This window comes from Pan paniscus, chromosome 13, assembly GCF_029289425.2.
Source record: "Pan paniscus chromosome 13, NHGRI_mPanPan1-v2.0_pri, whole genome shotgun sequence".
Lineage (NCBI taxonomy): Eukaryota > Metazoa > Chordata > Mammalia > Primates > Hominidae > Pan > Pan paniscus.
Window position 1 is genome coordinate 37,517,397 of NC_073262.2, and position 12,632 is coordinate 37,530,028.

At 35.4% G+C, this 12,632-nt stretch overlaps 1 protein-coding gene across 1 annotated transcript in view; it reads right to left on the bottom strand.

Annotated features, from left to right (window-relative positions):
* Window positions 1-12,632, bottom strand: part of THSD7B (thrombospondin type 1 domain containing 7B) — a 914,353-nt gene that overhangs the window by 263,425 nt on the left and 638,296 nt on the right. The window contains exons 13-14 of the mRNA XM_024927960.4: window positions 8,673-8,867; window positions 2,619-2,882 (exon numbers count right to left, since the gene is read on the bottom strand). Of these exons, the coding sequence (XP_024783728.3) occupies window positions 2,619-2,882; window positions 8,673-8,867 (459 nt within the window). The remainder of the gene's footprint in view (window positions 1-2,618; window positions 2,883-8,672; window positions 8,868-12,632) is intronic.

The following is a 12,632-nucleotide window of genomic DNA, read 5'->3' on the forward strand; positions in this document are numbered from 1 at the left end:
TCCAGCGATCCTCCCGCCTATGCCTCCCAAAGTGCTGGGATTACAGGCATAAGCCACAGTGCCATACCCCAATTCATGGATGGATATATATATACACATACACACACTAAGTCTTTATTAGTAACCATTAAAAGATTTTTTTTTCTTTGATAGACAAGTATATGTCATATCCCTAGAGGTGACACAATAAGGTATTTTCACTTGCTATTTTTTTTTAAAAAACCTTTTTTTGAAAATATATGCTGTGAAAGTAGCTTAATACAAGTGCCATAAAAGTTATGAGGCTACAGTAAATTTTGATTAAAGCACGATTTTCATCTGGTGAAAGTCTCTTAGATTCCCTAATAGCTTTTGCTATGGCATTGCAAATTGGTTGAATTACAAATGTCTCCTCTTGTTTCAAGATGTTTTCATTTCTAACCTGAAATGATTATTTTCTAAATTAAAAAACCCTCCACAAATTCATGCAAAATTACGGATGAATGACAGATAACATATAGAAAAGATGACTTGCATTTGGAATAATCTTGTCAATTCTATCTCTAAATTACATCTTAAAATTACTTCTGTATTTCTTTATTGCCACCACCCTAGTCTAACCTACCATCATGTCTTTCCTTGATTAACTACTTGAGTTTCCCAGCAGCTTCCTTCCCCCTTTTAAGTCAGTCTGTAGACAGTAGTCAAAAGTGATCTTTAAAATCTCTAAATTGGATAACATAACTTACCCCACTTCCAAGCTGATGACTGCGGTTAAATTATATTCATATTCCTTGGCTTGTCTCACAAGATTCCACATACTTCTTCAACTTCACTTCACACAGCTCTCTCCTCACTCTCTACACTCAAACCACAGGGTTTTCTTTTTATCCAAAACACCTTTCCTAGCTTTTATCTTCTGGACACCCCACTAACTAAAACAACCTTGTTATGTGCTTTGTACATCTGCCTCCTTCTTACCCTTCACATCTTAGATTTATGTCACTTCAGTGAAGGCTTCCCTAAAGTCTATCAAAAAATTTTCTATTCAGCATCCTCAGAGCTAATCAAAACTTGAAATTCTTTTTATGTGTTTGTTTTATTTCTATCCCCCTCTGGACAGTAAACTCCACAAGTTTCTGACTTCTCCTTAACTGTACACTCAAGTCATAGATGTCCAGGTACATAGCAGATGGTCAATAAAAACGTTTTGTTCAAATGAATGAATAAACCAATGCGCACATACAAGCTAAAAAACAAAGATTAGCATCACCTTAAAATGGGTCCATTACTTTCTTGTGATGTATTTAATGTTTCTGAAAGTCAAATCACTTAAAAAATTAATGTAGACTAATCTAGGAAGCCTATATAAAGGAATGAGAGTATTAATTTAGAAGTCATTAAATCTCATTGTATAATGATATGGGTATATCTTAAATAAAGATAGCGAGTACACTGGCAATAAAGAAGAACTATCATTTACTTAGCTTGTACGTTATAATTGAATTTGATTTTCTGGTATGACTGAGAACGTTTATTAGTACACAAAACCTTGATGACTAAGACCAAAATCTACCCATTTGTTTCTAGACTTGTTTATTCTTTTTAAAAAACTAGTAAAAAAAAAAAAAAAGAAAGAAAAACAGAGCAGGAAATTCAGAGGCTCCATTGTAATGATTGGTTTCAGCCTGTTTCACCAACTTTCACCCCAGCTGTATTTAACCTCCATTTCTTTTTCCATACACCCAGATCTTTCAAATTCTCCCAATTAAGGTTCAAAAACAGTATTTTCCCAGATTAACATCTGACAAAACTCTCGGAGATTGTCTCTTGTTTTTTCCTACAGTTTTATTCTATTAACTTGGGTATACTTATACTTTATATAGTAAAACTGTTTTTTTTTTTTTTTTTTTTTTGAGACAGAGTTTTGCTCTCGTTGCCCAGGAAAGAGTGTAATGGCACAGTCTGGGCTCACTGCAACCTCTGCCTCCTGGGTTCAAGCAATTCTGCCGCAGCCTCCCAAGTAGCTGGGATTACAGGCATGCGCCACCACGCCCAGCTAATTTTGTATTTTCAGTAGAGACAGGGTTTCTCCATGTTGGTCAGGCTGGTCTCAAACTCCCGACCTCAGGTGATCTGCCTGCCTCGGCCTCTCAAAGTGCTGGGATTACAGGTGTGAGCCACCGCGCCTGGCCTTTATATAGTAAAACTTTTAAAATCAACTTTTTCATTGATTTTTTTTTCTCAACTACATTAGAAGACACTCAAATTCTGATGCCTTCTATGTATATGGTCAGAACACGAAAAAACAGCATGGAACATATTTGTTTGTATTTGGCTTTGGCTTTCTCAGTGAAGTGGAGCAGCAGTGCTGACCACCAGTAAACAGACGGCTAATAAACAAAGGTGAATTAGAGAATGAAGTGAGTCAGGGATCCAGCACCATCACATTCCAGATAATCATTGAGATACAGATGTATGCATTTCATCTGTCCATATTTTATGAGAGACAATGTGTTATTGACAAAGGAAAATTAAAACAATTATTATAGAGCAGAGCTATTAATTCTAGACCTGAGACAAACCTCCCGAGCTGTGTGTGAGTGTTCTCATCTGTTACTCTCCATCCATCTCCTTACCAGAGCTGCTGCAGAAGGAGGGGTCAACAGGTCTTCCATTTTTATCAGAACAGGCTACTGCTCGAAAGCGCAGGCCTTCTCCACATTCTTTGCTGTCTCCTTGTACCCTCAGTCCTCGGTGAGGCTCCCTTCTGCCTTCTGGAAGAATGCAATCTGACCAGTTTCCATAAGGTTGGGATATAAATTCATCACAAGGACATAGTTCTGTCTCCGCTAGAGGGTAAAGGTCAGCATCCTGGCATTTCTCCTTCTTTCTGCTTTTCCCTGTTCCAACAAGAGACATTGAGATATTAAATGCTTATCTGCTGTTTTGTTAAAAGTCACTCACACTTTTGTATTTGTAAGCTTTTAGAATATTAAATAAAATAAAGCCTTTGTTTTCTTCACTCTTTTGCCATGAAAGTAAATCCTGAGACAACGGAAACAACTCCCAGAACAACTGTGAAATTCAAGTTAATTTGAAAAAAGTAGAAAATGGTTTAATGTTTGAGAGTGGCATAAAATATTTAGAAGATGTTTGCTACAGCTAGAGAATTCCAGTTAATTTATTTAACATTTTCTCTGTAGTTTGCTGGAAAAAACATACTGATAACCCTGTCCCCATTCTCCTTGACTAACGATCGCCAGGGAACCAACGAAAGCATCCAAGTGGTTAACTTCCTCTCTTCTTAGTAGAGGTCTCTTGCAATGTGATGGACAAAGTTAAACTCATTTTGGTCTCTGCCATCAGGCAGCTCCCAAACATTTATACAAACAATAAATTGAAATAAATGATCAAGTCATACTGGATAATTTAATCAGAGAAAAAGCTCTTTCATTTTGAGAGATTCTTCTAACTTAAGTATTCTGAAATATGACTTTACCTTACGAATTCACTTTGATGGACCTGTTAGTTTTGGTCCCATCTCTGAGTAAGACAATGCAGTGTCATTTTTCACAGCTGTAAACACTTGGTAATCATGTTTAGTGGATTCTAAATCAGCCTGTAACTTGATTCAACTTTGCTGTTAACACAATTCCTCTGGATTACTAAAAATTTTCCTAGATCTAATAATTCCACCTTTTGTTTTCTCATTAATGAGTCATTAGCTAGAGTCATGGCTGGTTATAAAATATATAGGCAGTTTTATTGGTCTATTTTCTGTGTTTATGTCTGTTCTGAAATGCCTGATACAAGCTGATGCCTGGGCTACTTTCTCATTGCCACATGGTTTGCATTACATACAATTCTAGAGTTGCTGACGGGATGATTGGCTCTATGGTCTGCCATGATGCTTATGTTTGCAATAAATAAGAATTTCTAAGCTGGGCATGGTGGCTCACACCTGTAATCCCAGCACTTTGGGAGGCCACTGGGGGAGGATTACTTGAGATCAGGAGTTCGAGACCAGACTGGCCAACATAGTGAAACCCCATCTCTGCTAAAAATACAAAAATTAGACAGGTGTGGTGGCACGTGCCTGTAATCCCAGCTACTCAGGAGGCAGAGGTAGGAGAATCACTTGAACTGAAGAGGTGGAGGTTGCAGTGAGCTAAGATCGCATCACTGCACTCTAGTCTGGGCGACAGAGCAAGACGCTGTCTCAAAAAAGAAAAAAAAAAAAGAATTTCTGCAGGACCTGAAGTTGAGCTGGTAGTAGATTCAGCTACACTTCTGATAGAAGATATTCACTTGCCTCTACCATTAGGACACTAGAATAAGTTTGAAAAGCACAGCTTCCACCACAGCCATGAAAATTTACTGGCTGAGAGATAGATCAATAATTAGTGAGGGGCTCCTTCCTATTAGCATTTAGCAGGTTCAAGACCTCCCTTTTTTCAAACTTCCATAAAATATTGTTGAATCTCTCAGTCTTCATCTCTTCAGTTTCATTTCTCTTCTAAACCCACTTAACCCTGGATTCTGTCTACTTATTTCTGGAAACCACTGTTATCAAGCAACAAACAAACAACAACAAAAACAAGAAACAAAGCCAAAGCCCTGGAATACCTTTTATTCCTTATCTTTAATAATCACTCAATGATAGTTCAGAGTATTGACTACACTTTCATTCTTGAAATATTCTTTCCAAGTTCCATCGTAACATATCTTTTTGTTCCTCACCCTCACCCCATGCCCCCACCTCTCTCTTGCCATATATTATTTATTTTTACTTGGTGAACTATTCTTCTTCTCTACCTCCCTTAAACTGATGGGGTTCCCCAAGGCAACATCTTAGGTTCATCTCTCTTCTGATCCTACAACTTCACCCATTTGAAGAGTGTTAATTATCATACATATTTCTTCAATTTTAAATGACTGTCTTCATCCAAGATTTCTTGCTCAAGCTTCCAATCCATAGACTGAAAAATCTACATCTAAAGAACCAATCACACCCATTCTCTTTACATCACAATGTTTCTTTCTCCTGCGTTTCTCAATTCTATCAATATCACCAAGTTAAAAGTTGGAATGCTCTGAATTATTCTGTTGAACCCCCTACATCTGATTAATGACAAAGGTATATCACTTCAAATGCATAAAGATTCATTGCATCAGTCCATTTGTTTCCATTCCAATGGGTGTCACCCATATTTAGCCCCACCTGCAAATCTCCAGCTGAAATTACAGCAGATTCCTCCAAGATCTTGATGCCATCATACCTCACTACCTTCAATCTGTCCACCACATTGCAGTCAGAGCCAGCTTTCAAAGTACAAATCTGATCAAATCACTGGTCTACTGAAAACTCTGAAGTGGCTTACCATAGTACAGAATGAAATCCAGACTCCTCTCCTAGGGTCATCAAGGACCTATATGATTTGTGCCCATTTGTATCTGCCTCTAGCCTACATTGTACCACTCTGCCTCTAGCATGTTACGATACAGTCATAGTGAGCCTCTTTCAGATCCTAGAAATTACTCATTTTGCTTCTGGCCTTTGTATGTTTACTCCAGAAATTTCCACAATTTCTACCCTCCTTCCTTAGGCTAGCTAACGCCTACTTCTCCTTCAGATCAAAACTCATGGGTTACTCCCTCCAGAAAACCATCCTTGAACATGGAAGAGTGGTTAGAGAAATGCAATGTTGCTGGCTTTGAAGATGGAGGGAGGGGAACATGAGCCAGGGATTTGCACAGCAACTGCAAGCTTGAAAATGAAAGGAAACAATTGTCCCCTGAAGCCTCCAGAAAGAAATGCAGCCTTACCAACATCTCATCTTTATTTAGATCTGTGAAACACTACAGATCTGTAAAATAATAAATCTGTGCTGCTTTAAGCCAGCAATGTTGTGGTAATTTGTTACAACAATAGGATTTGTTTGAATACCGCTCCCAATACAACAGCTACTATAGCAGAAGCTATACTGTAATTATCTCCAGTAAAAATCTCACCATATCTCCAATTAGATTGCAAGCTCTGTTAAGTTAGGATCATGTCTACTGATTCCCTTGTGGCCATTACCAAGGACTAGCACATATAAGTGGTAAACAAAAAAAATTCATTGAATAATTGAGAAAAGGAAGTTGTGAAAAAAAGAAGAAGATAAAGATAAAGGAGAAGGAGGAAAGAGAAAAAAGAGAGAGGGAGGAGGAGAAAAAAGAAAAATAATGTTCATCTACAAGGTGACCAGAAGTTATTAGCGAACAAATATTCTGTACAAATATATGCTGCCTCTATGTTTATGATATCCTTCTTAATTATATAGCATCACTGTTTGATGAAGGATTTAAGCAAGTTAATGCAGAAATGGTTGTCACAATAAGAAACAAATTATCAGTGATCCTTTACTTTGATTATATACTAATCAAAATCAGCATTAACCTTTGGATTCAGAACAAGTTAATATTAAAAATCAATCCCTAGTACAATTCTAAAGACTTTTTCTTCCTTAAGTCAGAATATGTAGTAGTTATCTAGTTATTATAAATAAATATTTATATATTATATCTCATATAATATATATAAAACCTGGACAGGTTTTCTATCTAATAAATGGAATATTTTTGGCATTCTATAAACAATTGCTTTAAATACTATTGAGTCTAAAACCTGTGATGACATAGTTTGGGTACAACATACAGAACGCTCAGTGAATTAAAGCCTGTTACAAATGGACACAAGAAAGTTAAATATCCTGTATGGCCCCATATTCAATGAAGTGGCTTGTATTTATGTTTATATGTTTCAGTGTGTGTGTTTGCATTAAAGAGAGAAAGAATCACATGGCTTTGGAGTTTGAGTACAAGGCTTTCAGCAGCATTCATGTTAGAGATTGTTTATTGCATTTACTACCAAATTACTTAGAGATAACAAAATACAAGCATTAGTTTCATGACAATAAAAATAAGTCTTGAAAAGTGAAAATATTTCAATTCATTAGTGGGATTTTTTTCCAACAGTGATATTAAATGATTCATTTTACTGTTTTATTTTTTTTAAAAAAACTCATGTATTTCATGAAATTGCTAACTTGTTTTGGTGCCACGTAGACATAAAGATACACAAAGGTCAATTAGTCACCTGAAAGTACAGCAGTTAATAATTTAGAAAAGAAATTTCAAACAGTCTTTTAGTATGAGTAATTTTTAGAGTTTGCAGAAAAAATGTACAGCTATTCTTCAATATTTATATAAAAGGAACATTTTCAATAAAAGTCAAATTCATTAGAGTTTTAACAATTCATAACATAAATGGTGCTGGTTGTAAAATGAATAAATATCCTAGGATTTTCAATATTTTCCATTTTCATTATGTAGGTGTAAACTATCATGAATAAACTTTCAAGAAAAAAGAAAAAAACTGGCCACTAATTAAAAACTTCCCTTTCCTCTATGGGAAATTCTCTCTCATCTCAAGTATATAAAGAGTTGCCAGAGTAATGGCTTCCGATGCGTTATGTTTGTACAGGCAAACAAAGTTTCATTCATTGGCCCCTGAACTTCAACCATTCCTGTCACATACATTCTATCTCATTGTGTTGTTTTTCTATGAGAAATTTGTTGTATCTTAGAAACAAGCAATGTTGCATAAAATCATGTGGCACAAATTTTTGTGGAAGATAGGGCATGAAGTACAGCATTTCTTGTTTGGTGTTCTGTTTATGGTTATGCATTTCACCTACACTTACAAATGGACTCCTAGTTTGTTTGCAGAAATCCTGTTAAAGGCTCTAGCAGATTACTTAAATCCACAATGGTGATTTAAATTCAAAATGTGATCGGGTAAGCAATGCATTCAGACAAAAGGGTCTTGAAACCAACAGAATTAGCCCTTCAACTGCTCATGAGAACAAATGGTCATCTGTGCTTAATTCTTCAATGTCAACACCAATTTCATTATCTCAGTGATTACTCAGGCATTTTCCTTTGGTTCTTCATTTTCTGCTTATACAAACACATAAGAAGTTAAGAGAAGTTGTGGCATATTTATCTAGGCACGTAGTAAAATACACTATTGCATCAATTATTTGCATACTGCAGGCAAAAATTGCCCCAGGAATTCAATTAAACAATTAGTTGCTTTAATTCCCATTAAATTTTTGCAGCTGAAAACAGAACTCATAATTAATAATATACCACAAAAGCGGAATCAGTATATGTAATTTGATTTTTGCCTTACACTAGTAAAATTTTAAAATGACAAATTGCTTATAAGATAATGGCAAAAGACAATGATGTCAGTTAGATCTGTTTTTGATAATCTTCCCAAACCAGTGATTGCCTTCAAGCTCACTGAGATCCTGGCATGATAGCACATGACAAACTTTGCCATTACCTACTCAAAAGAAGTTGGTGAATAAAATGCCTTTTATGACTACAAAGATTATAAAACTATATAGAGAGGAACTTGATAGCTATAAAACAGTTCACATCTTTCATTCATTTTGGAAACATTAATTGAGTACATGTTACGTACCAGGCATTGTTCTGAGTTTGAGGATATGTATTAACGAATGGAGAGAGAGGAAGAGACCTGATGCAAATTCCTGTCCTTTGGACCTCATATTCTACACAAAAGATCCAGAGATGTTCAGCTTGCCTGATGCTGAAGAGTAAAATGCACACTATACCTGTGAGCTGTCGCCGCCTACTTTTTGTGGCTTCACAGTTCGTGGAGCAGGGTGTAAACTTGGACCAAGCAGTGAAGGTGCAGTCTTCTCGACATGGGACCGTGCATTCTTGCACAAGGAGAGGCATGCCGTTTGTCTGCTTGAGGCATTCCATCATTTCTGCTGACCGGTTGTCATCAGAGATGCATGAGACAGCTGAAAAAAAGCATGAATTCTTTTGTTAGTATTTTGATTAAATCAGTCAGCTGCTGGTTCTTTGACAAGACAGCAGAATCCCCCAATGTTTAAAAACTTGGGCTTCACAAATGGTGCAAATGGTGTTCAACATAGCTAACCTTATTTCTCTCTGGAAATTAAATTTTTATTGTTGCCATTGGAGGTATTTGAGGATTTAATTGGTTTCATTATTAATCCAAACCCTGCATCGACAGCAACCAACATAACTTCCAGTAATTTATTGTACTTCCTGCTCCTCAGCATCTAATCTCTAGAGATGATATAAAACTAAGAAAAGGAAACTATAAGAGTAAGATGATAACACAAAAAGGACGAAACTACTTTTAAAAAATCACATAGACTCCTCCTAGATGTCATTTTTTTTTTTTTTTGCTTGTTTAGATGGCACTTACAGAAGTAGACCTACACAGTCAGTATTTTTAAAGGAATTTCTGCTGTCTGTAAATAAACATTTTTCTCCTTATTAATTTTTAGGGACCAGTTAAAATTTTTATTTTTTTTCAAGCACAAGCATAATCTATTCAGATCATTTCCATTGCAAATATATTTTATGTTTTGAATTTTATTTTTCCATAAGTTATTGGGGTACAGGTGGTATTTTGTTACATAAATTCTTTAGCGGAGATGTGTGAGAACCTGGTACACCCATCACCTGAGCAGTGTACACTGCACCATATTTGTTGTCTTTTATCCCTCACTCCCCTCCCACTGTTCCCACCAAGTCCCCAAAGTTCATTGTATCATTCTTATGCCTTTGCATCCTCATAGCTTAGCTCCCACATATCAGTGAGAGCATACGATGTTTGGTTTTCCATTCCTGAGTTACTTCACTCAGAATAATGGCCTCTAATCTCATCCAGGTCACTGCAAATGCTGTTAATTCATTCCTTTTTATGGTTGAGTAATATTCCATCATATATATAATATATATACACTATATATGATCATATATATGATCACATATAGTATATATACTATATATGATCATATATATGATCATATATAGTGTATATATATATGTGATCATATATATGATCATATATAGTATGTGTGTGTATATATAGTATGTGTGTATATATATAGGGTGTGTATATAAATATATAGTATGTGTGTATATATATTTTGTGTGTGTATATACATATATATGTGTGTGTGTGTATATATATATATATATATATATATATATATATATATATCTCAGAGTTTCTTTAACCACTCATTGATTGATGGGCATTTGGGTGGGTTCCACGATTTTCCTATTGTGACTTGTGCTGCTATAAACATGCATGTGCAAGTATCTTTTCTGAATAATGACTTCTTTTCCTCTGGGTAGATACCGAGTAGTGGGACTGATGGATCAAATGGTAATTCTACTTTTAGTTCTTTATAGCTTTTTTAGTTCTTTATAGCTTTTCAAAGTTTCTCTCACACACTTTTTCAACTAGGAACTCTCTAGTCGTTCCTTAAAATAATAATCGTGAGGTAACACATTCCTAAAATTTTGCTTAAATTTTTACTGAATTCTCTGGACTAATGGTATTTATTTTGTTTTATTTTATTTATGAATGAATGCACAATATTTTGGTTCATCTTTTTCACTCTGGTTAATTATAGACTCTCAAAGAATATACATTTATATTCTCTAGATCAACATTTCTCAACCTTGGCACTACAGAAAATTTAGATTGGACAGTTTTTTTTGTGGGTGTGTAAATAAGTGTTGTGCATGGTGAGATATGTAGCAGCATCTCTGGCCTCTACCCATTAGATGCCAGTAGCATCCACCCCTCTTAAGTGGTAACAATCAAAACTCTCTCCAGGCATTGCCAAATGTTCCCTTGGGGGCAAAATTGCCGCAGTTGAGAACACCTCTTCTAATTCCTAACCATGGATGTATATGAGAATACACAGATTCCATGGTACCACTTCAGATCTTCCATATCAACATCTCTGGGTGAGAAACAAGGGAATACCTTTGTGTTTAAATGGCTCACATAATTCTGGTCTACCCTGTCTACCGACTACCCATATTTGGCATGATGCCTTAGACACGCTGTATGTTAATGGATATTTGCTGAATTCATCATTCTAAAGAAATCATAGTTTAGGATCACTTTTTTACAGTTCTTTAAAATCTGCTATGTGAAAGGAACAAAAAGACCACAGCTTAGGATCATGTTGTTAAAAACTTTTTATATAAAATTCTCTTATGTAGGATAAGTGTACATATGGGCTCCTTTCAGATGCCCATTCTTCTTATATTCTGAATTCAGTTCTTTATTCTGAGCACATCAGATAATATGTCTGTCTGAACACCATAAATCTATCTTTTTTTATTTTTATTTTTTTTTAGAACTGGTGAAAGCCAAACCCATCTAATGCTTTAGAACCAAGGAATTAGCTAAGATGACAATGGATGCACACACAATACTTTCCAGTTTGTACATCTGCTCTGTGGCAGGTGGAGCTATTCATTCATTCTGAATATTTTTTGTTTTCATTTTTATCCACGTCGCAGGGACAAAATCCATCACACATCAAGCCAACATCACCTGCATTTTCTTTGTTGGGAATATTACAGCCATTAATGATGAATACAGCAAGACATTTTATCTCAAGTAGGGTACAAGCAAATGTTCTTTGAATTGCTTGTTTAGATAACCAATTTAGAGTTAATTTAGAGAACTTTTATCTTGCCAAGTTAATTTTTTTTTCCAAAATGACAATGCACTGAATAACATGAAGACACATTTTAAATACTTTCAAAAGCATTGCTATGTGAAATTTAAACCTTTTTTTTTTTTTTTTTTTGAGATGGAGTTTCGCTTCACTGCACAGGCTAGAGTGCAGTGATGCGATCTCAGCTGACTGCAACCTCCGCCTGCTGGGTTCATGCAATTCTCATGCCTCAGCCTCCAGAGTAGCTGGGAATAAAACTGTCCACCATGCCTGGCTAATTTTTTGGTATTTTTAGTAGAGATGGGGTTTCATCATGTTGGCCAGGCTGGTCTCAAACTCTTGACCTCAAGTGATCTGCCCACCTCGACCTCCCAAAGTGCTGGGATTACAGGTGTGAGCCACTATGTGCTTGATGTATATAAATAACATTTTTTCAATTATAATAAATTATTTTAGAATATTTTATTCACATTTCTTTTGAATATGTTTATAATTTAAAAGCTATGATAAACCAAATTGAATGATGTTTTCAAGTTCTAGAAACTATCTAAATTAGAATACACTGCATTTACAGAGATCTATATCGAACTTTTCAAATTAATAAAGGAAAGCATAAGAAATTAAGAAAGAATAGCTATAGAGTAGGGTGGAATTCACACATATTGTAGTCAAACGGTAATAATTGAAAATTTCAAGTCTAAACAAGGAGCTATCTGAACTAAGATAAGTTATTTAATTCTTTATGCCCTAGTATTTTCATCTTTAAAATGAGTATCACAAGACTATAACAAAGTCTAGTGAGAATTCTTAAGACAATGTCTCACACTAAGGAGCTTGATAAATGCTATTAATTATTACTATCCTTTATATTTGTTTTTAAATAAAGTAGGCTGATCATTCTCCAAGCAAGTATATGTACACACATTCTCCACACCATGCCTCATTTGTTTCTTGGTCATCCTTAGTATGTGAAGAATAAAGGTAAGGAGAAAATATTTTTGCACCTTCGCCGGATTTGGTGCTAGATTTGTAAGCATCAGTAAT